Source organism: Lipophrys pholis, assembly GCF_963383615.2.
Source record: "Lipophrys pholis genome assembly, chromosome: 3".
Taxonomy (NCBI): Eukaryota; Metazoa; Chordata; class Actinopteri; order Blenniiformes; family Blenniidae; genus Lipophrys; species Lipophrys pholis.
In genome coordinates, this window is record NC_137627.1 from 11,168,370 (window position 1) to 11,195,184 (window position 26,815).

Here is a 26,815-nt window from a genome sequence, read left to right on the forward strand (position 1 = left end):
TATTTATTGCTGCGTTTCAAATGTTTGAAGCATGGCTGGAGTTTTAATCTTGTAAAGCCCTTGTGGCGAAAAGATTCCGCCATAACTATATTTATTGTATACATACTTCAAAATGTGATACATTCACAAAACATGCTTAATAATACAATGCCTAATCTCGGCTGGCTTTTTCATTTGTTTTTGCTGTGATTGCTGTTACTTTATTAAATTTAGCTTAATAAATCTTGATTTAAATGCTGTTTTTAAAACTTTCATGCCATTTTTAAATCCCCTGAACTGACCACAACCACTGACGAAGGAAAGTAAATATCTGGAAATTTACTTTTGCGACAATTTATCTGTTTTAATGTATTTCTATCATTTATATATTTATGTCTTTGTAAAGCGTTTCTGTATTTCTTTAATGTCTTTGTAAAGCACTGTGAATTGCCCTGTGTTTGAATGGTGCCTTATAAATAACTTTGCCTTTATTAGTTTCGAAAAGGAGTTACCCAATTTATGCCAATTAATAAATGCTTTGACCGTGAGCCTGGATGAGTTGTTAATGACGCTGGACAAGATGAAACCCCACACAGAACACACCTTGAAACGATGCCTTTATTAATAGGAAGAGTAACTCAATCATTGCACTCCACGACCACATTGCGTTCAGAATTTTCCTGTGAAATCTGTTTTATTAAAAGGTGTAGTATGAAAAACATTGAAGCAAAAATGTCATAAAGCGACTTGTGTTTTAGAAACTTCCCCACAAACAGAACAAAACCATGTGACTGGCAAAAACGTTTTCGGTCAACTCTGAAAAAGAATTTAATACTGAAACTCGGTAACACAGAATAAAAAGGTCTTCCCAATATGAGAAATCACAGCATTTTGCATCAAGTATTTGTGTTTACTTATATTCGGCAAAAAGGTACCAATTTGTGACATATGGCAAGACAATACAATTTAACGTAAAAAGAAAACAAGGAAAATAAAAATGTAAAATAACAAAAAAAAAGTTCAAACTTAAATAAACACTTTGCTACTGACTGACAGCAATGCCGTTCAGACAATTTTGTTTTCAATCACATATTTACACCTATTCACTAAAGTACAACACAAATCTAATGAAAACAAACTGAAATGTATTGAGGGGGGGAAATAATCATCCTTTATTTGGCTCATATCAACTCACAATACAGTCAAGCATTAAGTGTTTGGATGTACAAAGGAGTGCTGTAGTCAAAATCTGAACATGGAATTGTTTTGTCCCAGTGAATGTGCTTGACATCTGCCAACCTGGAATCGTTTGTCTTTTTTTTTTTTTACTTTAGCTCATAAAACGACTGCATGTCTGAGACTACAGTAAACTTATTGACCCCTGAGTTTCTGATGCAAAACTAGTGTATGAAATACCTCATTACAGTGTATCTTAGTGCAAGCCAGCAATATGCTTGGTTAAACAGAGGTATATTAGATAGCACCCAAGCTGACAAGAGTCTCCAGAATGGTTTTCTCTGTTGGCCAGACCACAACAAGCAAGTATGGAGGGTGGCGTTTTGCTTCTGTATCCTTGTGACAACCAGCAGTTCAAATGCTTGAATTTGTATTACATCTATAAACATGTTTTTCATAGAAAATATAAATATCCCTGAATGAAACAGATTCACAGCATTTTCTCTCGAGGACTCCAGTGCTACTACCATAACCAGGCCATCAAGTGTCTTTTTTTTTTCTTCTTCTTCTTTTTTTTTTTTTTTTTTTTAAGGTCTCCAGTTAACGGCCCTCTTCACTCGCTGTCTTGGTAATTTACTGTCCGTTTCCCTTGGTTGCGGGTGTTCACGTGTGTCTTTCGCAGCGGTTTGCTGTACGATCCGTCGGTGTCCCCCTCGTCTGAGGCGGCGCGTCGGCGGCGCTGCCTCAGCCGGCGGCAGGCGGTCCTCTCACCGGTCCTGGACCGCGCGTGACTTCTCCTCTTTGGACTGCTGCGGATCCCTGAGCTGGCAAATGAGTTTTCCGAGGCTGAAGATGACTGCACGCTTTCCGAGTCCGAGTTCTGTCTGCTGCTGCTGTAGCTTTCCTTTCGCTTCTTTTTCGGCTGCCTCCCGGTTTTCTTGCGCCCCTGTGAGCGGCCAGCATTTTCTCCCCTCTCTTCACTGTGGTCAGAAGGGGAAGAAATGTCCTTGTCATTGCTGTCAGCATCCTCTCGTTTGGATTCCCTTTTGGAGTGCTTCGAAGAGCCGGATCTGCTGTTTTGATTGTTTTTGGGCGCTGCCTTGTCCTTCCGATCCTCCTCCGAGTCCTCGGAGTCGGACGTGTAGATACGTTTTCTTTTGGAAGACGGCAGATTCCTGGTTGTGTTGGGAGAACTTCTGAGAGACACCTTTATGTTGCAATTGTCGCCCTGACACTCTTTGTTTACATTCTTCTGTCGTCCCCGATTGGCAGAGGCGGAGTCCTCCTCGGAGCCGGAGTTGTCGCTGATGTACTTCTTTTTCGGGAGGGCCCGTAGGTTCAGCCGCCTGTTTGATGCCTGATCAGAAGACTCTTCGTCTGACGAGCCAGTCGAACGTTTCCCCCTCAACCTCTTATTGGGTTTGTACTCGAGCTCGGAGCTCTCTGAAGCCGAGACGTCATCATGAGGCCGTTTACCTTTACTCCTGTTCTTGGTCGGCTTCTTGGTTTCAACCTCAGATTCTTCGCTGGAGTGATTGCTTTCCATTCCCCTTTTCTCCTCTCTTTTCAGCCTCTTCTTGCGTAGACTGTGTCTCTTTGGAGAATCACCGACTTCATCTGATTCGGCACCATCCAGTTTCTCAGCTGAGGCAGATTTTTGTTTGACTTGGCTTTTAACTTGTGAAACTTTACTTTTTTTCTTGGAGTCCCTGCAGATTTCCTCAGTCATGCCTCTTCCATTTTGATGGGGACGTTTCTGGAAACTGCCATCTTTCTCTTCTTCATCTGAGCTCGTGGGAGGCTGCAGTCGTGTGGTCCGGCAATCAGCTTCATCTTCCTCCTCACTTATAATCTTCCTTTTCCTGGCTGTACTTCTGGATAGTTTCTGAGGCGTCCATCCCTTCTCCTCCTCCTCCTCCTCCTCCTCCTCCTCCTCCTCCTCCTCAGCAGTTTCCTCTTGCTCAGAGTTGCTTTCAGACTCTTGATGTTTCGAACTGTGTCCGTTCACATGGGACATCATAGCTGTGCAAGAAAAGAAAAGAAAAAATCAGCTATTAGGACAAATTTTAGACCGTATGGGATCACAATATGTTGCTTATATCGATACTTTTGAATAAATAACTCCATACTGAGCAACACATTCAAGATTCATTTTTATCCTTTGCAAGTTTTCAGTTGTTAGTTGGAATTAAACTCGTAATGTACCAAGGAAAAATTAAAGATGTTAATGAGAGTCAAAAACCCTCATCGGGAATTGGCTTAATGCAAAAGCACCCAGAACAGTGACTGGAAGCTGCACAAGAGATTTATTTGATGGAGAAATTAACCAACCTTATGAGGCTACAAGAGAACACAATCTATAAAAGATTTATATAGTGTTGTTTTGTTTGTAAAGAAAATGCATAAAAAAATAAAGTCCAAAAATCTCACCATTTTTCTTGGTTTTGGCAGCTTCTCTTGATGTTCCTTTTCTGGTGGACTTTGTGTGTCCGTTCTGCTTATTACGGGAGGAGGAGGAACTCTCATCGTCATTGCCATCGCATTCCTCTTCCTCCTCTCTGGATTTGCCAACAGATTCTTTTCTTTTCCGAGAAACTAGAATATCAACAGAAAGCGCAGAGCTCAGCAAAGGACTATAATGCCACATGATTGTCCCCGTCAGCGAGGGGGAAATCCTTTCGCTCACCTCTTGCCGATAACTCTCCATCTGAATCTGAGCTGCTATGGATTACTGCCGTGCGTTTGCTGGCCCGGGTCGTGTGGCGAAGGCGACTGCTGCTCCTTGTTGGCTTGTCCTCCTCCTCATCTTCATCGGATACTTCCAGCAGTTTGAGCTTACTCACGGCGGCTCTCGCAGTCTTCCTCTTGAGTAACCTGCGAACCGTGACCTCCTCCTCCCCGTCGGAGCCCGGAGACACGGCTCTGTCAGAGTCCAGGTGGCGCCGCCTCTCACTACGAGAGGACCTGCTGCTGTGGCCGTTCATCTGGGCTCTGCCCTCTGAAAACAAGCCGTTCATATCTGTGATCAAACAAACCGACAGGTACGGGTTTTTTTTATTTTTTTTTTAGGTGTGGCGTCTGAAGACAGCGAGTCGCGTTTACCTGAGCGCTTCCTGTCTTCAGCAGCAGAGTTTCTGGTCAGTCGCGTGCTTCTGCTGCTTTTACCTCTGCTGGGATAGCGACGATGTGAAGAGTGTGAGGAGGCCTCGCCATCCTCTCCCTCTTCGGCTTCACTGTCAAACTCCTCTTCCTCTTCCTCCTCCTCATCTTCACTTTCACTATCAGCAACTAGTAAAAGGAGAAATAATGTCCAAAGATATTGAACAAACTGCGTAAGATGGCACTGTGGTCTCTATTCTCTTATTTTGAAAAACTTCATGTCTGACCTTTTTTTCTGTGCTTGGCACGGTGGCTTCTTGTAACGCGAGCTTTGTGTTTGCGCTTGTGGCGCCTCGAGGAGGCAGAATGTTTCTCTTCTTCGGACACACTAACTTCACTCTCACTGTCAGACTCTGGGGAAAAAAAAAGACAAATATTTACATGGACTGCCACTGCTCTCACCGCTGATGGTTGCATAAAAAATGTTGCACAGAATTTGCTAACGGCGAGACCGTCTGAGCAGAAAAAGCCCCGAGATGTGACAAAGATGCTCGTATGTGGAGTTCAACCTCCAATCAGAAAAGATGTGTTATTCTACACTGAACGATGTACTGTGACTCTGCTGTGTTCTCTTCCACGGGGACTTTATTTCACACAGAAGTCTTACAACTAAATTGGAGAGTTGCAAGTTGTTGGCACTTTAATTATATAGTTTCATGTCAGCATGGGCAACCCAGTGGTGAAGGTAAAAACAGAGCAGGAGACCTGCATCCGTCTTTAACATAGGAACATGACTATATGTTTGATAAGCACATGTTCCTCTTATTTTAAGACTGCTTTATCGACTTATTTAGAAATTCCCATGTGTGGAAAACAATGTGATGTACTATAAAAGTGGCAAATTATTCAGAAATGTTTAAAGGCTTTAGCTGGAAGTGCAAAATTAAATACTTGTTTGAGCTCCAAGGTGATTACTAGACTATAGCTGTGCCATCTTTCACCCTGAATGTGGAAAACAAGTGCTGCCAGCAAAGCCTTGATACAACTAGTGTTCAAGAGCCGACAGGGAGACAACGTGTCTTTTGTACCTGGTGTGGATGAAGCACCTTTGGAGCCGGAGTCGTCCTCTAAAGAGCGGTGAGCGCGACTCCTCCGGGCTCGCTCAGGAACAGACACTTTGGCTGAGGTAGATTTGGTCACTGATGCCGACTCCACTTTTTCCTGAGTTTTGACTGCTGTTCGCCTGTGACTGGGGTAAAAAGAAAAAAAAAAAAAACCCCATCAAACTTTGTTTATCAGACAAGTTATGAGTGAGGTTGAAATAAAAGCCAACTTCTTCTAAAGATTTAGTCAGTTTAACAAACTGAGAACCAAACAAGCAGCAACATGAAAGCACTTGAAGCACATTCTTAATGTGCCGTGTATGTACGGTATTGTCTGCAACAGACCTCGCGGTGGCAGACGGCTGATCCTGCTGCTGCATTTTCTTGCGAAACCTCTGGCTGCGGCGGAGCCTGTCGCTGCTCTTCACGGCCGTTTTGTATTCAGATATGATTATTCTGATTTGCTCCTCGAAGAGGGCCGAGAGCCGCAAGGTCATGCTGTAAATCTACGAAATAAAAGAAGTGAACAAGATGAAATGACATGATAATAATACAAAAACGTAAAGAGCTGTGCACACAGAATGGCAACTTTGAACCCACAGGCGATTTTAATAGATTAACATTCCTCAGCAGACATTAATTATCCCTCACCTTGGAGCGTTTGTTGGGTGTGTAAGCTCTCGCATTGGCAAATATTAGCCGGGTGTCTTTGCACAGCTCGACAGGATTATCATAGTGGTCTTCTTCCAGGGTCCTTTTTACTGAAGTAAAGTCCATTGGTGTATCGATGATATCGTGGTAGTCCTGCACATATTGACCAAATAGGATTTAGACTTTTAAACAAGGCAGTTTGTTTTTTTCCCCACTCACTGCTTAACGTTGGTGTCCTGTGTGAACCTACTGGATAGTTCTCAGGATCCACGGGCTGCCTGAACGGTTCAGAGTCCTCACACTCAAATATGAGGTTGATCAGAGACTTGCACTGTTCCTTCCAGGAATCTCTGTCTGGAACCACCTCAACAGCGTGCTGCGTACATCAAAGAGGGATGAGAGGTTATCACTGACAAACAGCGCATGCAAACAAATGCTGACATTTCAGATTAACGGTACCAGTGACCTATTTTCATAAAGTTACCTTACTTAGTTTATCTATTATCGTGCGTGTTGTCTTGTTTTGGTGCGCTGTCAATGTTCAATGTACTCAAGCCACCTGTCATGTTCCTACTAACCTGACGCAGTCTGTGTCCAGAGGAAGTTCCCGGAGCTTCGGTATCTTCTTCCTGTAGACATAAAATCACATCTGTCATACTTGAATGTGATTAATAATTTAATGATAATTACATAGTTTAATGATGAGAATCTCCTCTAAAATAAGGAAACAACCACCCGGCAGTCTTTTACGACTGTCCACAGGTCAGCCAGGTTCACTTCACCTCAGATCAACTTTAATAAGTGTCTAACAGTGATCCATCCATTGTTGTTATATATGGTAATTGGGCAAAAGGCTGAGACACGTTATACGGTTAGATTTCTATTCGTGACACACCCAAGCGGTAAGTAAACAACATCCAGCAAAAGACACCAAGGATTATCTTGAGCGACACATGGCACGGCCACTGCCTGTAAACAAACTTCATGATGAATAGCTGCCGTTGGTTGGTTATTATTTTGATATAGAGAGTCCGATCTAATGATTGCGTTTTATTTTGGTTAATATTACTTATATCTGCTATGGCACTTTGATTTCAAAGTAATGTACAGGTTTCCAGGTCGGCATGGAAACAGCAGTAACTTGACACTGCACTTGCAAGTGTGCTAAGAGCAGGAAACTCAAGAGTTTCATGTTTGTTGTTTTGGACCTTAAGACAATTCCTTTAATGCAGTAAAAAAATATTTGACCTGTGGACCTGTCCTTAGGACTTTGTAACAAAAGCTTTTAGTTTCCACTGTGAATAGGAGAATTTAGTGGACTTGAGAAGAAGCCAAATAAACTTGTTGCAAGAAAATCACTTATGTCTTCTACTACGAGAGGCTTAAATGCTGTGACATATATTCTGCAACATCATTTCCACAGTATTTTGTTTGTCCCGGCATTTCTTGTCCGTGTTCAGATTTGAATCATACAGTACAGCTGCAAGCGTACAAAGATCTACTTTTCAAATAAGCCTGTTTCACTTGTTTTCTGTGCAGCAGGGTTTCAGATGGCAGCACTATCATTTCCACAAATAGACTGAATAAACACAGCAACTGTACAAAGCTTCATTTCAAACGGAATAAATGTGAATAGACACAAAGAGCACATGAAGAGCCAAAAGATGTGTAAACTGTTCCAGGAGGTTTGAGGTAACTTTCTGCATTAAAAAATCTTGATTACACCAAATATTGATTTCATTAAGTTTGGTATTTAAATGTTTCCTTTATGATCACATTTACAAAGTACTGTTGTTTTGGCAGCCAATGTGCAGCGCTCCCGACAAAACTCTTCACAAACCCACCTCATCATCATCATCCATTTCCTCCACAGCGCTGTAAATCTCCATGATGTCTGTGCAGCTTGGATCACTGAGGAAGTGGGAAATTGTGTCAGCTCATATACCATCTCTGTCATCAATTACATGTTAGGAAAACAAATATTTCAAAAATGGCCGTGACACGTACTTCACAAATTTCTGGAGGACATTCGTGATGATTTTTGCAGAGTGGGCAATTTTACTCCTTGGCTCGTTGAAAGTGCGGGCGTTATGTGCAATGTACCGAGCATCCCAAATTAATGCTGAAAGGCGTCTGTGGACCAGCAGAGGGTTAGTTACTTCAGTTATCTGAGTTTAAACTGTTGATATTATTCCAACAATAGGTTGAGGGTAAACCCTGGAGGACCCAACCTGTAAAATCTGTTCATGAGTCGCAGCTTGATGGTGTCCAGATCTGTGGGATAGGCGATCACGGTACAGTAGGTGGGATACTGGATCAGGTCCACAGGGCCAGAGAACGGAGCTGCGATCTCTGTTGCAAATGTACATGAGGGTGAGTTTTTGTTCTCGGCTGACGGTACCCATGAGACATGATGCAAGCTCACATCCGGAATTTAAACAAGGAAGGAGAAGGTTTTTACACACCAACGGTGATGAGCTGGTTGATCCCAGCAATGATGCGTTCACACTCCTCGTCTCGGCACCGCTCACCCCACTCCCCCAGGACAGGCTTGTACATCAGCTCCTTCATCTCGTCAGCAGTCACCGGGATCCCACCTCCTTCAGTCTCGGGTTCCGGGGCTGCTCAGCAAAAATCAATCAATCTTTATCTGTACAGCAACTTCAGGAAATTTCATTGCAACTCAAAGTGCTTCTTAAGCGACTGACAAGAACTATAAAAAGAAAACTAATTGCAAACCTACACATGTACACATATCTGTAGGAATGCACTGCAAATGCATTCATGCAAAATTGACATCTTCATATCGCTATAATGCCCATTAACTGCACTCTAGCACTGTGTCTATGTGGCATTAAAAAGAACATGAGAAATCTCCATTACCATCATCTTGAATAGGCTCCACATCCCATGGGCTGAGTTTCTCCGTTTCACCATTGTCCCACCTGATAAGACAAAATCAAAACGGACAGTCAACTTTCAAAACAATTCAAAACTGCTACCTTCCTGTCATTAGTCAACTATTTATACTAGTTATATTTGTAAATTAGGGATATAAATGTCACGGCAAAAACAATTGTGTTCCAAAGACATGTGACAATGAACAATGTATTCCATGGGGTGAGTGACCCTTTCTCACATTCATGTGTGAATAGATTCAAATTAAGCCATTCTAGCAGATTGTCATGTCGATGTCTTGACCACCAGGGGGCGGAGATGCATGGACCGACTGACTAGCTGGATAAGTTTTATGTTGTAGGAATATACACAGGTCATCAACTAAATACTTTATATCAGAATATAATAAACACACAGTGTCCAAGCTTTAATTTACAAATTGAAGATATTAAAAACACAACAGATTCTGTAGACAAGATACTCCTACCATCATCAATGCATGACAGGTCTGAAGTCAGTAACAACCTTTCTCTCACCTGACTTTAAAGCACTGAAAGAGACTGTCTGGGTATTCAGGCTGGTAGGGCTCCTGACAGACGATGGTCCCAAACCACCAGGCGTCATCTATCACTGAGCGAAACCTGTCATCTGCAACAAGGAAAGTAAACAACGTCATCTCTCGAATGCCTGGCATGCATTTGCTTAAAGTTAATGCACTGATCACTTAAACTAAATCTAGGTGGACAGTCAAAATCTTAATCAGCACCAAAATAGAACCATCAATGAAGGTCTGAAATATATACTCAAACAGTATTGCATATTTTCTCACGTTATAGAAGTCAGATTTCTCCTTTTGAGAACGATTAAACAGAAGCAAAAAAGTAGTTTCAGCTTGAGCTGCCAGGTTCACATACTTGGTTGCCAGTTTCTCCGGAGTGCCTCATCATAACTTTGCCTCAAAACCAGAAAATCAATCACATCCGGCATGTCATGATACCTGTAGGAGAAAAACAGGGTCATTTTGAAATTTCCAAAACACCAAACGTTTAAGACTTTCAAAGTGCGTAACAGAGTAAAAGAAAAGATCAAAAACTCAATCAGCTTAATCCCTTTGAAGTTTTTGTAACCACTTGTTGGACTCATAAAAAGGGACTCAGATAACCAAAAGTAGAACACAACAACCTCAGTAAATCAGTTGCTCATTAGATTAAGTGAATATGTTTAATGCCTTTCTCAGCAGAATCATCTGAGGTGAACAAGCTGCTTACTTGACAGAAAAAGACTTGTCTGTGATTCTGCCGGTGGCGTGGTCGATGAGAGTCAGTTTCAGACAGCAGAGAGTGGGAGGGCAGACTTCATATTTTATTCCAGTGATCTTCACAAACTCCTGGTCCTAAGAAACAAAGAACAATGCTCCCATTTAATGTGTTAAAGGGGTAGAAAAGCTTTGAAAGGTCTGTGAATATCATCCACTGAGCATATTTCTCTATCTTCTTATCTATTCTTTGCCTTACCCGCAGGTCCATTTTCTTCCAGGGTTGTTTTTCTAAGTTGATGGGGTATAGTTCAGTCCGGGTCACTGCCTCAACATAAGCCTCGTGTCCTTGCCGAAAGTAAATCACCTGACGGACACAGAAGAGTCAAAGCTTTGATAAAGTACCTTTGTATACATGATTTGTTTTTACGACTGGGACACCAATCATACAAGATCGAGGAATCTGCTGATTATGTGATTGCAACACATGAACCAAATCAGCGCTTGAGACGTGGCTCTAATTGAATTTCATACAGTTTTTCGGTGCTTAATATCTGCAAATCACAAGTTGTGGGACACCAAATATTTTTGAAAGTACAAAAAAAAAAAAAACACCCCACCTGAAAATAATATAACATACTACGTTGAGCTCATAGTTTACGGTAATTTTACAATATCACATACCTCGTCACCCATCTGGGGAACAAACGGAGACTTCCTGGGAAAGACATCAGTGATCCATGGAGACGGTCTGAACTCAATGGACACTTCCCTGTTAATGGATGATCTGGGCTTTGGACGCTGTACGGACCAGCACAGGAGAAAAAAGTCCATTAAACAAGTAAATATTAACTTTTTTTTTTTTTTTTTTTAAACATTCGCTACTTGTATTCTGATTCTTAGGATCTTAACATGCCAAGATTCAGTTGAACAGGTGAACTCACCCTGGGTGACTTGTTCTTTGCTTTCTTGGTCTTTTCTTTGCTTTTCTTCGCAGGTCTCTCCTCCTCATCACTCTGCTGCTTTTCCTCCCTCTCCTCCTCCTCGTCCTCCTCTTCCTCATTCTCCTCCTCCTCCTCTTCCTCCGAGCTGCTGAGTCTGCGCCGGAATCGTTTCCATGATGACAGGGGGGTGGAGGGCTGGAGGTTTATCCCAGCGTCCGCGGTCCAGTCGGAGTACTCACTGGAAGTATGGCTGTACAGTTTAATTAAACAGTTTCAAACATATAATAAGCTGCACGGAGGCCATCTGCTATGCATATACTTTTTTACACAATGTACTTGTCTGACGCATTATGACCCTTTCTGAAAGTGACTCTCAACGATGCAGCTCATACCTTGGGCTGTCACTGTTCCACTCGTCCTCATCATTGGAGGAATCCAGTTCATTGACCTGCAAAGACTTAATGTTAAACCACATCAAACCATCTCAAAAGCTTTCAGATGACTGCAAATTGCAAATCTCTACAGGAGAGAGGAGTACACAGTATATTTTAGCATATGGTGAAACGTGTACCTCGGAGCTCGCCGTCGTCTCTCCCTCTTCACACGACAGGTCGAGGAGCTCCAGCGCGTCGCCGCGGCCATGTGTCCGCTTCGCAGCCGAAGGCTCGTCGTCTGAGTCATCCTGTGGAGGACAGATGGGACTGACTCAACACAAGTGCAAACAAATGTACTGAAAGCATTCAGTTTGATTTCAGGATACTGACCAAGTAAATTGTGTACCTAAAACGATTTTGTAGATTATTTAATACCAACAACATTGTTCGTAATGAGACTATGAGAAGACTTGTTCAAGTATAGCTCATACTTTGTACATTCCAGTGGGACCCATAATTAAATCAAGACTTCCACAACCTGTTGAGGACCAAGAAACTTACCCGGCAGCTGCTGTAAATGACTCTCCTTCTCTTTGTGCTGTACAGAAGCACCTCATCATCACCTCTGGCTACACGAATGTCCTCCTGGTCCCTAAATAAAAATCAGAATGTTTCCAAACCAGACATTGAAACTTGTGTGGTGAACATCAGACAACATTGACATTTATCAGAACCCTTACATTTCTTGCATGAAAAAGGTTTTGATATAATCTGATATAAAGCCTGTTTTCCCACTACATACTGAAAAAAAAAACATTGTAGAAGTCTCTTCTCAACATGATTGATTGTATGTTGACAACCAGAAAAGCCTGAGTATAATAACTGCAGCCAAAATAGTTTTGAAATTGAAGCCTATAAGCCCTCTGAAGGTACCCTGTGGCAAAAATACATGACCAGTGAGTTGTGAACAGAAGTTTCTATGACATAGATTTTAATTTGTAAACCTCCCCCAACACCCAATCACCAGTCTGCAAACTCCTCGGATGCAGATGAGAAATATACAATACTTCTCCTTCTGTAACCTTCTGACCCAGAGATCACCAGCCAAAGACAATGTGTCAAAGTATTTGCAGCGTTATATCTGTCCATTCCTCATACATTGAAGACACTGCAAGACTGCAAGAACGGACCAATCCACAGAAGAGTCATTCATATTCAGTGTTAATCTGTTTGCAATATCTGGATATTAATCAAAACAAAAAGAAATCAATCTGTGCATATTTAGACTGCAAGTCATCCTCACAAAGCTGGAATAGGTGATACTCTACCTATAGCCGCTGGGTGGCAGTTCAGGTACCACCACCCTGCGTCTCCAGGCCTGCAGGTCTCTCTCAGTGGCCATCTGGCTCCGAGGGGCATTTTGGTGCATCTGCCGAACGCCCTCCACTTGTCCGCTACGCCGCAGGCCCACATTAGGAGGTGACATCACATCTGCTCGCTCGTTCACAGACACTGTATAGAAACATTCTCTGTAAATGCTCTGAAGGTTTACCAGAGCTAAATGACAAGCAAAACAACCCAGCACTGGTACCTCTGCGTGGCGTGCTCATAGCCGGTTGCAACACTGGGCCGTTTGCCTCAGCTCGTCCTTCTGCTCCTGCACCAGAATCAGGCGCCACGTCTGAGCCGAGGTGGTTCAGCCGATCGTATTGCTGCTGGAGCTGTCTAATGACCTCGTCCAGGAGGCTGCTGCGTCTGATGGTGACCTCCTCGTGTTCTGCAGTCTGCTGGCTGATCACCTGCTCCACCACCTCCCCATCACCTGAAGGGGAGACAGAGTGGAACATGGGCAAGGTTGTTAAACAGGTTGCATGGTTTTGCAAAAGCAGATTTTCTTCAACACCTGGATACATCATGGTTAGATTTGTGGACATACTGGTGGCGACATATCCCAGCTGAGGAACCAGATGCTCTGAAGAAACATTCTCCCGGCCTGGCACAAGACGCTGGTATCTATAAACACAATCCAAACTTCAGGAAACTACAGCAACTAAGTTGTTTCTTGTTTTCAGTTAAAAAAAAACACAAATAAAGGGATTTCTAAAATGCATACACACGTAAGACAACATTTAACCACTATTAATCAAGAAAACTTATAGGGAAATAATTGCAACAGACTTGGTTCAAATCTCTCAATAATCTTGCCTGAAAATCAACAGTTCAAGACTCAAGACTGCTCTGTGGATGGATAACTGAACCAATGAGAAGCTGACCTTGGAGGATGGGGGTTCCCATTCACATCCACCAAGAACGGCGGGGGCATGAGATGGGGTGCCTGCTGTGTCTGTTCATCCAGCACAAAGCCGTTGCCATCCCGGATCAGCGGTCTGTAGTCTGTGTGGAAGAACACCTGGTCTGGAAGCTGAGAGGTGAGATGAGGAGAGAAGTTCTTTTAGATGTCACGTCTATACAATGCCGGGGGACGTTTTCAAAAATGTATAACCATTTTTTAATGAGGAAAACACCAATATTATTCTTGCCTTTTCGTAAGGTTTGGAACTGCCAAAGCCAAAGATGAGCAGATGGCCATGGGAGTCTGTGCAGGCAAAACGCTGCCCATCGGGAGTGAATTTGCAGTCGAAAACGGCTCCATGACCCTGTCCTTCGATCTGGATGAAAGCCAATAAATCACTTAAGGTAAATAGACTCACGAAAAAAAGCAGAGACGCAAGAAAGCAGAATTTTAACAATAGAATCAATGTTCTTATGAGATCAAAACGTGTTCTTGCTTTCAAATTAGGCTGGTCATCAACAGGAATGCTTGACATAAAAAGACTCGTCTTCTCTTTACACGCTACTTGGTTACTCTCCACTGATTAACAAAAATAAAAAAGCAAATCAAAATCAAAAATAAAAAAACTGTTGGGAATTTGAGAGAAATTCGCTACATGACATACAGTCAACCGTGTATAGAGAAGAAAGGAAGTGGCTTAACATTTAAATTAAAAAAAGGTGTAGAGCAGTGGCAAAGATCCATTTTAGATTCCCTAGAACGTTTTATATCATTTGTTTTTTATTTCTTTTACATGTGCAAATCCCAAACCCCAGTCTTGAACCACCATTGTGATAAATAAACTGCCTCTGTGTACTGGCTTTCATCAGGCTATAACACATCCTGACATTCACGCTGCAGTACTACTGAGTGCTGGTTTTTGCAAGCACGGGGTTGTGGGGATGCGCACCATGTTGAAGTAATGCTGTGTGTTGGTCCCTCGCTGCAGATCCCAGATAAAGACGTTCCCGTCGTGGCCGGCAGACAGGATGATCCTGGGGTCAAACGGGTGCGGTTCAAGGACAAACACTTCAGCTCCGTGGCCCTGAAAACAACAGAGGAGTTTGCACCCAGCTTTATCTTTTTAAATCAACACTTTAGCTTGTTTTATTGTTAGGCCAATTAAACAAGATCATTGTGCCGAGTTACTTTGAGGATATGGAGCAGCTGTCCCGTGTAGGAGTTCCACACTTTGAGGAGATGGTTGTTAACAGCCGTGATGACTGTAACGTCATGGCGATCCCACGCTACCATGGTCACTTTCGGTTTGAAGTAGCTCTCCTCTTCGCTCACTGGTTCAGCACTAAAAGAAATAAATATATATATATATATAAATTGGAAATACACAAAAAAAGCCACTCTCCTCAAACATGTTTGCTTGACGACTCAACGCAAATGGCATAAAATACATACCACTGGATACAATACCTTTTGAAATTTTGAGGGACATTTGACAACTACTTATTCCCCTCTCTGCTCAACCCTTTTGTTTTCGTTCTAGCGTGACAAAATCAGTCACTCTTGACATTTTATGCAAAAGAAAAAAGCTTAATTTAATGTGATCAGCAACGTTCTCTGATAAATGAGCAAAAAAATCCCAAAATATTTCACTGATGCTTTGTTTTGTCAAAAATGTTGAGATAACACACTTGTGTATGTTGAGTTTCATTTTAGTTAAACTATGGCAGAGGAATCCTTTTTAGAGACCGATAGAGAAGCTATGTGGTCGTTCTTCCCAAAGCGGAGTGTTTGGAAGCATGCCTGGTTTGACAGTGAACAAATGGTCCAGAAAAATGTGCTGCTGTAGAAGATCAGTCTCACAAATTTGTACAAGAATACCAAGACAAGCATATTATTACAGAAACCTTCAGAAAAAAAAATGTTTTTCTGTCTTACTTCTCTTTTGGAACAAATAACTGATGAAATTCTGCATTTTTATTTTTATGTTTTAGTTAAAAAAAATAAAATCAATATCAGCCCAAATGATGAGCAGAATGCAGCAAAACAGTCACATAATTTTAAAGATGAGGTTTTAGTTGTTTTTGTTTTGCTGTGGGGGCTTCTGCAGGTACATTTACCACAGCCAGCATGTTTTCCAACATGCATTAGCCTGTTTAATAGTGTTGTAAGACAGGTTTTCACCACAAGATGGTGCATTGAGTCACTGAAAGTAGCAGAAAAAGGAACAGTTCACGCAACACTCCAGCACTCTACACAACATGCAGTTACATACCGTCTCACCAATGGAGTCAATCTGGATCAATGTAACTACCAACTATCGTCTATTGTATGCGAGGTGGCAGAGTTGAGTCACTTTAGCATTAAGACATGTGATTGAGGGCGCTTTCTCCGTGAACTTTTGGTCCAAGTGCAATCCAGCTGTGCAAATGTTCAAACAAAACTAAAGTCTGCAGTAAAGCAAGAACTCTGAAAGTGGCGTGAAGAGGGCATCTCGCAGTGGCTGCGGGTGACAGGTCGATAGCCACGAGACGGTGAGGCTCCCCACGTCATCATATCCAATAGTCACGGAAATTCACAATTTACAAATGCACACTCTGCTTCGCACTAACTAAAACCAATTACAGCCGTAGTGCACTGAATCCCTGAGCAACTAACAGGTAATAGTGTAAACTCTCACACAAGGCAGAAATAGGGAATCACAAATCAAATGTAAAAACATCAGTCACAGTCCTGGGCCATTTGTGACAGACTTCTTCACAAAGTAGAAGTGTGTGTGTTTCACAAGGCAATGAGAACCGACAGTTCTACAATCTGACAACTGAGCAAGTTAATACATTTAGGAAAACTGTATCTTCAGCCAACATGGGCGTCTGGTTAACTTTGACAGGCTCAAACAGCTCTGAGGCAGCAGAGCCAGCAAACAGTTGCTCATTATTCAGTAGATCTGATGCAGTCTCATTACTGCACATCCTGCAACTTGTTCAGTGGCGTTTTCATTGCACAAGACAACCAAAGATGATAAATCAGAAGGCATCTGGTGCAGGAGGCGGCCATTTTCATTCACGTCGATATCCAGAACAAAGTCAGTGTTTACCCTGGAAGAGTGGCCGACATGTTGAGCAGGATGGACCTCCACTGCTGCCGCTGGTGGAGCTTCCAGATCCGAGCAGTTCCATCTCTGCTTCCACTCACAAACCTGGGACAGCAACAAACAACGTCCACCATTACTGCGTGTTAAGTTTCCTTTCACCGAGTGTTATGATACACGCATGGTGACGTTTTCATTTGTTTTTCCAAATCATACCTTTCCCCTGAGTGGCAAAATTGGATGCTGTCAACTTTGTCCTAGAAAGAAAGCATAAATAGTTTAATCATATTATATCTATACCTTTTGTGATGAAATATAGTTATGGAGCTCAAGTTTAACTCAGGACTCTTACTGTGTGCTCGTGCAGCTCTGATATCTTTTCTGGACTTCCGCTTCCCAAATAGTATATCCTGATGACATCATCTGTACTTCCTGTTGCTAAGAACATCCCACCTGGAACCAAGAGGTTTTCAAAAAAAAGTACATTTGAAAAAAATTCATCATAAATGTTAAGAGGTACAAAAGTTTTAGGCAAGAGTGACTAAATGTTGACAAAGAAAAGAGAAGTGGTGTTCAAGGCATTTTCCCTTTCTCTCTCGACACAATGCAAAGTGAAAGCAGAGAAATCAAGCACAGGTCTGCCAATGTTGGGCGTCTCTACATAGATTCTCAAACAGACTCCATGATGTTGACATCAGAACTCTTTGGCGGTCTTATAAGACTAATTTTGATTTATTTCCTAAGATCGTTTATTTGACCGTGGCTACACAATTGGGATGATTGTACTCTGCTGCAAAGTAAATCTGGAACCAATACAAAGCTTTCTTGTCGACAGCCCGTCATAGAATAACCGCATTTCTTTCGGAGATGCGTGAAACTTCTGCAGAGTACCGTAGTTCAAAAGCTATACATCTAAAGTCGTGAAGCAGCCCAACATCAGCAGCAAACTATGCGAATACCTAGAATAAGTTATTACCTGGACTAAAAGAGGAGCACACCGTCTGAACTCCCGGCCTCGGCCGCTCTGTAAACTTGTGCGGCCGATCGCTGAAGAAAAAAAAAAAAAAAAAAAAAAAAAACACAGAAAAAGTTAGAAAGTCTTCATAATAGGATAAAAAACTAAATAACAAATGGGAGCACATAACTGAAATATTTTCTATGACAAATTCACATACCACACCTCACACAGCCCTATCTGCCCTCACAGATCATCTAACAAGCAGTTGTGATACCAGTATTAACTTTTACATGTGGAGGTTTACTGGTTGGGCAACTGTCGGGTAACATCAACAAACCGGCATTTCAACATGAAGATGATAGATATGAAGCGATCGTTCTTACGAGTACATTTTTAAAAAAATCGACATCTTGCTAACTTGGCACACCACGCTGCTTTTCACCCGGGGCGGTTTCACTGCTGAAACTCAATTTGGTCAAGACTTCACCAGATGCAACACTGAAGACCTCTTTTAAGCACCGTAAGTTTGCATGTTGTCCCTGTGCGTGCGTGCGTGCGTGCGTGCGTGCGTGGGAGTACACGAGGTGGAGCAAAAATATATTCCGTCTCAACTTTTGTGAAAAAACACATTAAGGAACAATTTTTTCGTCAGTGTTGAGTTTGTTCATACGGCTTTACAATCTCTGCAGGCTTTCCTATTTATAACTTCATAATTTTCTCAGTCATGTTTCATCTGTAAATAATCAGTAAATTTGAAGCTGTAGGAAATATTGCAGTTTTGTTGAATTTGTACTAATTGACATCACAAGATGGTGGATATCTGGAGGAAGTGCCCAATAATGATTAGTGTGTACTTTCTCCTGAAGCTTTCCTGTGCATCCGTTTCAGCCTGGTGAAACCAAAGCCCGCACACTTCTCTTCTTGCACCTATGCAAATTGTAGTGCAGTAGGATAACAGCAAATTAGTCAGCCGAGTTCAGCTCGTTTTCCGCTTATTGCCTCAGCATAGCTCCTTATTTACATCACAAGTCAAATAAAACACCTTTACATTGCAGCCTACAGCTGAGCACAGTGTAACTGTCACACAAACAAATCTAATTGTTTGTTTGTCTGTTTTGGGAGTTTTTTTCCTTCGAGTCTTCACCAGAGAACAAAAGAACTACATCAGAGCACTCCCGTGTTCCAGGAACAGTTCAAGGGCATTTCATAAGATAAGACTGTTTCCTGGGTTGTTTTTTTTTCTTTCACCGGTCGGTATCAAGGATTTTTATTCAGGTCAAAATCCCTTACATTTTCAAACCGGCCCGTTCGGCCAATGATTTTTAAGTGGGTCCAAGTCTGTGCGAAATCCGTTTTTTCACACGTCAACAACCAGGCATTCAAAATACAAGTCTCTGACAAAACCCTATCTACTTGCTCCTTCATAGCGGCCTTGTTTCTCCCAAAATTACATTTGGAGCAGGGATTAAGTCAGATCAACAGCATCTGCTGTTCATAGAACCGCTGATTAGTTTAACCCAATACCAACCGGGGAAGGTAGACAGGTCGACCGACACAGCTCCCCATGCTGGGTAGATGCTGCGAGGCACATTGCTCAATGCCAGGCGGTCCAGAGTAAGAACAGGAGCTCACCTAAAGTTCATGTTGTTGACATCCCACTGCCAGAAACAGACAGTGGCATCAGTTCCAGTCGACACCATGTAACGCTTGGAGCCCTTGGCGTACGGTGAAAACTGAAAGGCATTCGCAGGTCAGACAGGTCAAACATTCACCACACACCATCAAGGAAGCAGCTTTCTACTGAAGTCATTTCAATTACAAAATGGCTTAATGACATTGGTTCACTTTTAAAATGTAACCATTTACCAAATGTACCAAAGTTACAGATGACCTTAACTATGCAGCCTTAACTGGGCACAAATTCAATTTGCATAGCACTAGCTGAGACACTGACTTGTTTTAGCACATGCCTTTGGTGTATATCTTTTTTACTTGCATTTCATATATTACAATGCAAACATACTGAGTAATTGTCAACATTAAAAAATAAAACTGCATTAGAGAGTGAGGTGCTGCTTGAATCTCGGGGTTCTGACCACTTTATTTACAAGCTTACATTCAAGAGTAGATTATACTTAAAAAGTCGAGAACAGATGAATTACTTGCTGCCTTCTCACAATTTCTGTCAACACTGAGGACAAAGATTTGTTGTTTGAATGAACTCTATTGGAACCGACCGTGACTTTATGCCTATTCTCAGCCCTGGCTGCGTGGAAAGCCATTATAAGTGTGATTCAACACATGAAGGTAGATTGATGTTTTTTTTTTTTTTTAAGTAGGATTACTATTGCAACAACACATCATCAGTAGGGTAAAACTAACCTGTCTCACGACGGTCTAATCCCAGCTCACGTTCACTATTAGTGTGTGAACAATCCAACGCGTGCCGAGCTTTTGGGAGGGAGCCTAGTGGTATGCTAAAGCTGACTGACAACAAATGGTGCACTCTCAACACGTTTTAGGCGAGTCTTGCACATACAGCTTCACGGAGGTGGGAATGCAGACAAAAATAAGACTTTTCTGGCAGGAACCGAGCGTGCGGCACCAAAACGTCGAAACCAAAAAGCACTGGATCACCACTGTGCCCGCAGAAAGACAATAGCATTCATCTCACCCATGAAATTAACTAATTATAGAGTCTACAAAGGGACCCTGCAAATTAAAAGTTAGAAAAACAGTAGGATCAGAATTTACCTGAAGGGAGGTAATGGATCCACTGTGCCCCTGTAGCACTGCCACGGGAGCACAGGTACGAAGGCACCACACTCGGATATTTTTGTCACAGCTTCCTGCTGCAATCAGCGTGTTTTCGTAGTTGACTGCTAAGTCTGTGATCTCTGCAGAGTGTCCTCGCAACGTTGAATGAAGCCTTCCATCAATTGAAGACCAAATCTTCACTAAACAGTCATCTGAGCCCTGAAGAAGAGAAAAGGCACACTTTAGCTGACTCTATACCGCAACACAAATGTGGGGCACAACTCAGGGGATACAATCATAAACTGTAGTATAATATGGATTCAACGGTGTAAAAAAGCAAAACAAAAATTAAAAGCAGATTTAATCTTTTTAATATATATTTTTGATCTTACTGTGAAGATCCTGAGACCGGTGCGATCAAATGCTATACAGTACACCGCAGACAGATGGCCCAGGATCCTCCGATGCAGACGAATGTGCTCATAGTTGCTGACAGGACTGACGGAGCTGAAGCGCTGCACTCCTGTTAGCTCTCTTGCTCGAAGAACCTTCACTGTGGGGAAAAACATGAAAAATCATCAGAAAAGACTTGAAAAATGACTGGGAAGAAAATCGATTGGGTGGGCGTGAGATATATTTACTCTGATGTGGGCAGGAGTGGAAGGATATCAGAATAAGAGGAGGATCATTATTGGAGTAGATTTCTTTTTTTCTAACATACTGAAATATTCTGCATTCACAAAAGGAAAATGAGACTTTTTCTTGAGACTTCACATTTCTTTTCTTTGCTAAATTAAAAAAGTGATTCTACGCCGCACCAGGAGCCAGTGTCTGTAGAAATTGCTTCATTTCCCATGTCGCCACATAACCAGTTTGAACACATTTCAGACGCATCACATTGTCTCAATGGAGCATGCTGCACTGGTTCAACGGAAGCTGGAGAAACCCAATATCCAGCAGATCATGTGGATTTTAGCCCAGAATAACTCCCGAGGTGCCCACGTGGAGTAGTCACTAATATCACTTAACACAAGTTAATGTCGTTCTGTTTAACCTAAGCTAAATAAAATTGGAGAAAATAAAGCAGAGGCTGCATGCATTTCTTTAAAGATAGACGTAATCTCAAGCAACAGCAGAGCCCTCCTCTGGTATTTACGAATCCATTGATCATTCAGAAAAACAATAAAAAAATTTATTTGTCGAGTGTAAATGCACCACAAACTGTAAAAGTCATAAAAGGTTAAAACATCTAATTGTGGCACCAAACACAAGCCGCCTTCCCCACTTACCACTACTTTTTGTTGCTATGAGAAATGAACAAATATCAGAGAAGCATGGCCACCGTCCAAGGTGGTCTTGCTTCTCACCGTCTCAAGCTGGACGTATTCTCATTTCATTTAATGAGGCAGATTTTTAATCCCTACTTCGTTCGTTGGAAACGTGCTCAACGTTAAAGGCATTCTAGATTACAAAAATATCCAAATGGCCAACGTGTGTATATTTTTCTGTATTTTAACAGAAAACTTCATTGTGCGGAGGTACAACAAGAATCACTAAGGCACACTGAAGGAGAAAGATGCTTAACTTCCAAGATGAAATGGGAATGACCAGAAACCAAGCAGATTAAAAGACATAAGGTATTCCATACAGACCTCTGAAGTCAAAGTTATGAACAATATAGCTGATGTTTTAATATTTAGAACAATGTCGTCAGCTGATGCAAGTCAAGAGTGTTTTACACTAAAAACCTCAACAACCGACAATTATTCGATAACTTCTCAGCACACATCAAAAGAATTATTAGTGAAAATGAGGCCACATCACAACAAGTCCATGCAACACTGCCAATGATTCCTTTTTGCACTCAATGACTCCTCACAAAAAAAAACAGAAGTCAGTGGAGCGAGGCCAGACTTACCAAGGTGTAAAGGCTTCTTGCAGTTCAAAGGCCTCTCCGGTGGTCGGCCCCGATGAAGGGCTGCATATGATGATGCTTTATTCCGCACGCAGTCGCCATCTGAAAATCAGAAAAAAAAAAAAAAAAAAAGAAAGCTCACAGAAGGGCTCTGAAGGAAAAGTTCAGGCTGATCATCAGCTGTATGAAGCAAACCACATCACTAATCCTTCAATATAACATAGATAAAATGTGAATGTGTAGAGAGGGTGGGCATTTTCCTGCAGAGAAAATAAAACGGCTTATTGCTCTTTCCTGATCGCATATGTATAAAAAACAAAAAAGTCCTAAAAATTAAAGATCAAGAACATTGACACATGCCAAGATTCCACTAATATCAGCTTTAAAGTGAAAGATGGATGATCCGCCAAAAGGACCCGTGTAAAAGAGGCTGGAAAATACATTTTGATACTCAAAATGCAACGACGGACAAAGTGAGACAGGTTAGAATTTGCTCTTTAAAACGTCTGCGCATATTGTAAGGCATTGTGTATGTTATGCCTGCATGTGTCGAGACATGGTTATATATAAAGTATCAGACAAACTTTGTCTATTCAATTAGTCAAGTACAAATCCATGCAAAAATCAACATTAGCAATTGAATTGTGAGTATAAGCAGATGACAACAGCATGCTCTTTAACGGTAAATAAGTTTGCAGTTGATCAACATAAAACACTTCACAGCAATGAATAAAACTTCTTGCATTATATTACATGCAAAACATTATCGATTGTAATGTGTAAATATATATGCGACTATGTATAAGTTGAAGTATCCTCATCTCTTCTTGTTTTTATATAAACCTGCCAATTGTTTGTATGCTGAGCATATCTGGGAATAAGAATATTCCTGATTCTATTGAGACGGGGGTCATGACTGTTTGAAAACAATTCATATCGTGCATCAGTGTTGAAAATTGCACCTTTTGCAGTCCTAAGCATTGACTGCTTGCCGGATCCCAGAAGAGAGTGAACCCCCGGGACACATGATGGCACCTCTCTGTCAAGAAGTGGTCCGATCTGCTTACATATCTGTAGCAAATGGTCTGGTGCAATATGTCTGCTGGCTGCCACCTGTCAAAGTAAACACCGTTATAGTCACAGAATCCAGACCACAACTGAATTACCTGGGCTTCGAGTTGACATTCAGTGAGCCAAAACATAACATCCACAATCTTTGAAGTGAAAGACTTTATTGGGGTTGGCGCCTTTTATATATCCGCCAAGAAACAAGAAAGCATAGGTCCTCTTTCAAACTGTCTGTCTTTGCTTGAAACAGTCATAAAACATAATAAAAATCTATGTTAAGCATAAACAAAGAGTCTGGGCTTAAACTAGTAGTACACAAACTACTTTAGCTTCATCTAGGCAGTCATTAAACATTGACAGTTCTGCTGAGAAACGCAAGCGAATCCTGGATTTACTAACTGGCCAAACAATTCTTCGACAGCAACCGCTTCAACCAAGCCATTCTAGTGGCTGCTCATCAGACCCCCACAACATCCAGGAGGGATTTAGGACGATTCCCTGGATGTCTGCGCTCATTCCACAGTATCTCAATTTGTCTGTACTCTGACCCATCACTCCAAAAGATGGAATTTATTTTATTCTGGAGTCATTTTGCAGTCGATTTACTTCAATGTTGAGGCTCTTTGTTTTGCTGTGTCACCCAACCACTACTGAGCCTCAGTTGAAAAATATGCCATGACATTCCACTATAAAACATTGTGATAAGCTCGGAGGTTTTGTTAATGCTCTCTCCATCACGGCAGGCAGAGCCTCGAAGTGGTAAAGCAGACTTTCCACCCATCCACATGTCTTCTCTCACACAGAGAATTAAACCATCACGCAATGAGAATCACACCAAGGCCCAATTTAGAGTCAGTTATTCTAACAAGAGGTTGTTTTTTTTCCCTTTACTTCCTCTCACAATCCAAAGACTTAAGAACTGGGATGATGTGCAAACTCTGCGTGAAACGTTCACAAACACAAACTACAAACAGGAAAGACAGTTTTACAGTCCTTTCAGCCTTATCCAAATCACTCAATTCACGATCAAAGGTTTTAAGGGATCGCTTGGCTCATGTCAGCAGATGCATCTTATGATGAGCAAAGTTGAAAATAAAAATAAGCAAAAAAAGCAATTTATTAAAGTAATTATCGACTTGGATCAAATCTTGTACATTGACTGAATACCCCCAACTCTAAAATGGTCTGAGTAAATAAATAAAATGTTCGCTTTTTTTCTTTTCTTCAAGCACCCAAATGATGAATGTTTTTTGTTTGTATTCAATAAAGATGTGTATAATACTTTGAAGAATTGTGTCCGATGACATTATAGGACCAATTCATACACAAATTAAATGGGGTCACAGACTTGGTGTCATTGTGAACCAACAATCAGATAGACAGATGCTGCAGTTCTGGAAACAATAAATGTCTGACAGTGGACTCTTTTCATGTGCTCCTCGACTCTTATTCTAAGGGGCGGGGCTAATCATGCAGAGTGCTCCTTCCACGGACCAATCACAGCGCAGATCACATGGGAGCTAACGCGGAGACAGTGCATCTCGGCCTCTGATTGGCCAGCCGAGCCGTCTCCACACAGCCACAAGCCGATCGACCCACCCTACCTGCGGTACAGTCAGGACCAAATAATATTAAACTACCCGTAAAATACCGTCTATTTCAGCACCTTACAACGGCTCACCCCCAACATCGGAGGCATCGCCAACGAGTTATGACTCCGTCGAACACCCCGAGCCAAGCTTTCCCACCAGCAATGCAGAAAAATAAAGAACAAAGACCGTAAACAAGCACGTAGCGTGGACACGGTCTCTACCGCCGTCACGAGACAATAACAGCCGCCGACAACCAACTTAAAACAGACGTCAAATTAAATCTCACCACATCTTCATATGTTCTCGGGTGCTCGTTCCCCTGCCAGTCCAATCTTCTCGGTAAGAGCTATGCAAGGGGGGAAAAAAATAGTTTAATCAAACAGGATGCCAGCGGAAAAACAACAGCAGGTAACGGTTGAGCTAGTGAAAAAAACAAAACAAAAACAAAACACCGGGTGATGTCAGGCCAGTGGGACTTGCGGGGTTATTAAAAGTGTGAAACAAGTTTCCTGCCCCGACTCAGTCAACAGCGACCGATAGCTGCTCGTTAGCAGTTGACAAACAAGCGGAGAACGGAGAGAAATACACACCTGATATTCCCCAAGTTCAGCCACCAGGACCTGCGGAGGGTTGAAAAGGGGGATTCGAGTTACAAGGGGTCCATTTACTCCGTTAATCAACTAGCTGGTCAACTATTTGGAAATACAAGCCACTGTGCCAGTCAAAGCACGCCAGCTCACCTCAGCCGCTCTCCGACACGGACCCGTTGTCAGAAAACGAGAAATCAAGTAGTAGAGCTCTGAAATGGAACAGTGAGTACATTAGGCGTCAGCAGAGGTGTAAAATCAGCCGGGTTATCAATTAGCACGAAGCGCTATCGCTGTAAATTGAGCTATCAATCGGGTTTACTTCTGCGGCTTACCCGACTCAAGGAGCGAAAGGTTCCGATTTTTGGCCATTGAATCGGCCGTGACTTTGGAGAGGTGGTTACAAATATAAGCTTAACTTTGTGGCTACGGAAAATAGGATATATTTATTTAATTTCAGTTGCACAGCTCTGACCACCTCCACGGTTGAGCCCGCTTTCTATTCAGCCTCTATGCAGTCGCCATTGGAAGGACGAGGCCTCAGCTACACGGCTTACTTCCGCCACAGCGGAGCAGCACAGGAACAAGGGGGTGGGGAGGAGCGCCTTCTCAACAAAAGATAGGCCGCCGACGGCTCCTGGCGACGGCAACGTCCACGATAGTTCACGACAACGTGGCGTTTAATACGCGTTTCGACTCGCGTTTTCACAAAAACTAAACGAATGCTTTCGGGGGGGGGGGGGGATATAAATAAAATAATCATACACCCGGTGCGATATTAAAACGTGAGCCCACCCCCTATTTTATGACGAGGGTCGTGAGTCCTGAATATGACGTAATGGATAGCGATGGCCAGTTTGTTTGCTGTATGTGCTGAAATGAAAGGCATCCGACACATGAGTGATCCAAATCGTGTGCAATGTATTCTGAAAATGCAAACTTGTAGTTTTAATTCGTTCAATAAAAATATTGTTTATGTTATGAAGTCGTATTTGTTTTCTTATTTGATTTTAAAAAAAAAATTATGTATTAGGAGTATTATTTATACACTGAAATCTTTAGATCTTGCAAAGCATCA

The 26,815-nt window shown here is 42.1% G+C and overlaps 1 protein-coding gene across 1 annotated transcript; it reads right to left on the bottom strand.

The window, feature by feature from the left end:
* Window positions 1-1,653: 1,653 nt before the first annotated feature.
* Window positions 1,654-26,351, bottom strand: brwd1 (bromodomain and WD repeat domain containing 1). The gene is made up of 44 exons (XM_080460315.1): window positions 26,073-26,351; window positions 25,891-25,949; window positions 25,741-25,770; window positions 25,437-25,496; window positions 23,453-23,603; window positions 22,494-22,592; window positions 20,968-21,128; window positions 20,573-20,794; window positions 19,451-19,551; window positions 17,837-17,907; window positions 17,213-17,313; window positions 17,077-17,117; window positions 16,867-16,968; window positions 14,961-15,114; window positions 14,722-14,856; window positions 14,020-14,148; window positions 13,753-13,901; window positions 13,416-13,492; window positions 13,071-13,301; window positions 12,808-12,991; window positions 12,041-12,131; window positions 11,677-11,787; window positions 11,498-11,553; window positions 11,106-11,343; window positions 10,846-10,962; window positions 10,421-10,528; window positions 10,175-10,299; window positions 9,821-9,903; window positions 9,443-9,554; window positions 8,892-8,953; window positions 8,474-8,629; window positions 8,240-8,360; window positions 8,016-8,141; window positions 7,853-7,919; window positions 6,587-6,637; window positions 6,259-6,384; window positions 6,009-6,161; window positions 5,703-5,863; window positions 5,343-5,503; window positions 4,542-4,667; window positions 4,258-4,443; window positions 3,842-4,153; window positions 3,586-3,750; window positions 1,654-3,177 (listed from the first exon to the last, which is right to left on the bottom strand). Exons 1-44 carry the CDS (start codon window positions 26,107-26,109, stop codon window positions 1,769-1,771), a joined length of 6,717 nt encoding a protein of 2,238 aa, XP_080316441.1. The 5' UTR covers window positions 26,110-26,351; the 3' UTR covers window positions 1,654-1,768.
* Between the last annotated feature and the right edge of the window lie 464 nt (window positions 26,352-26,815).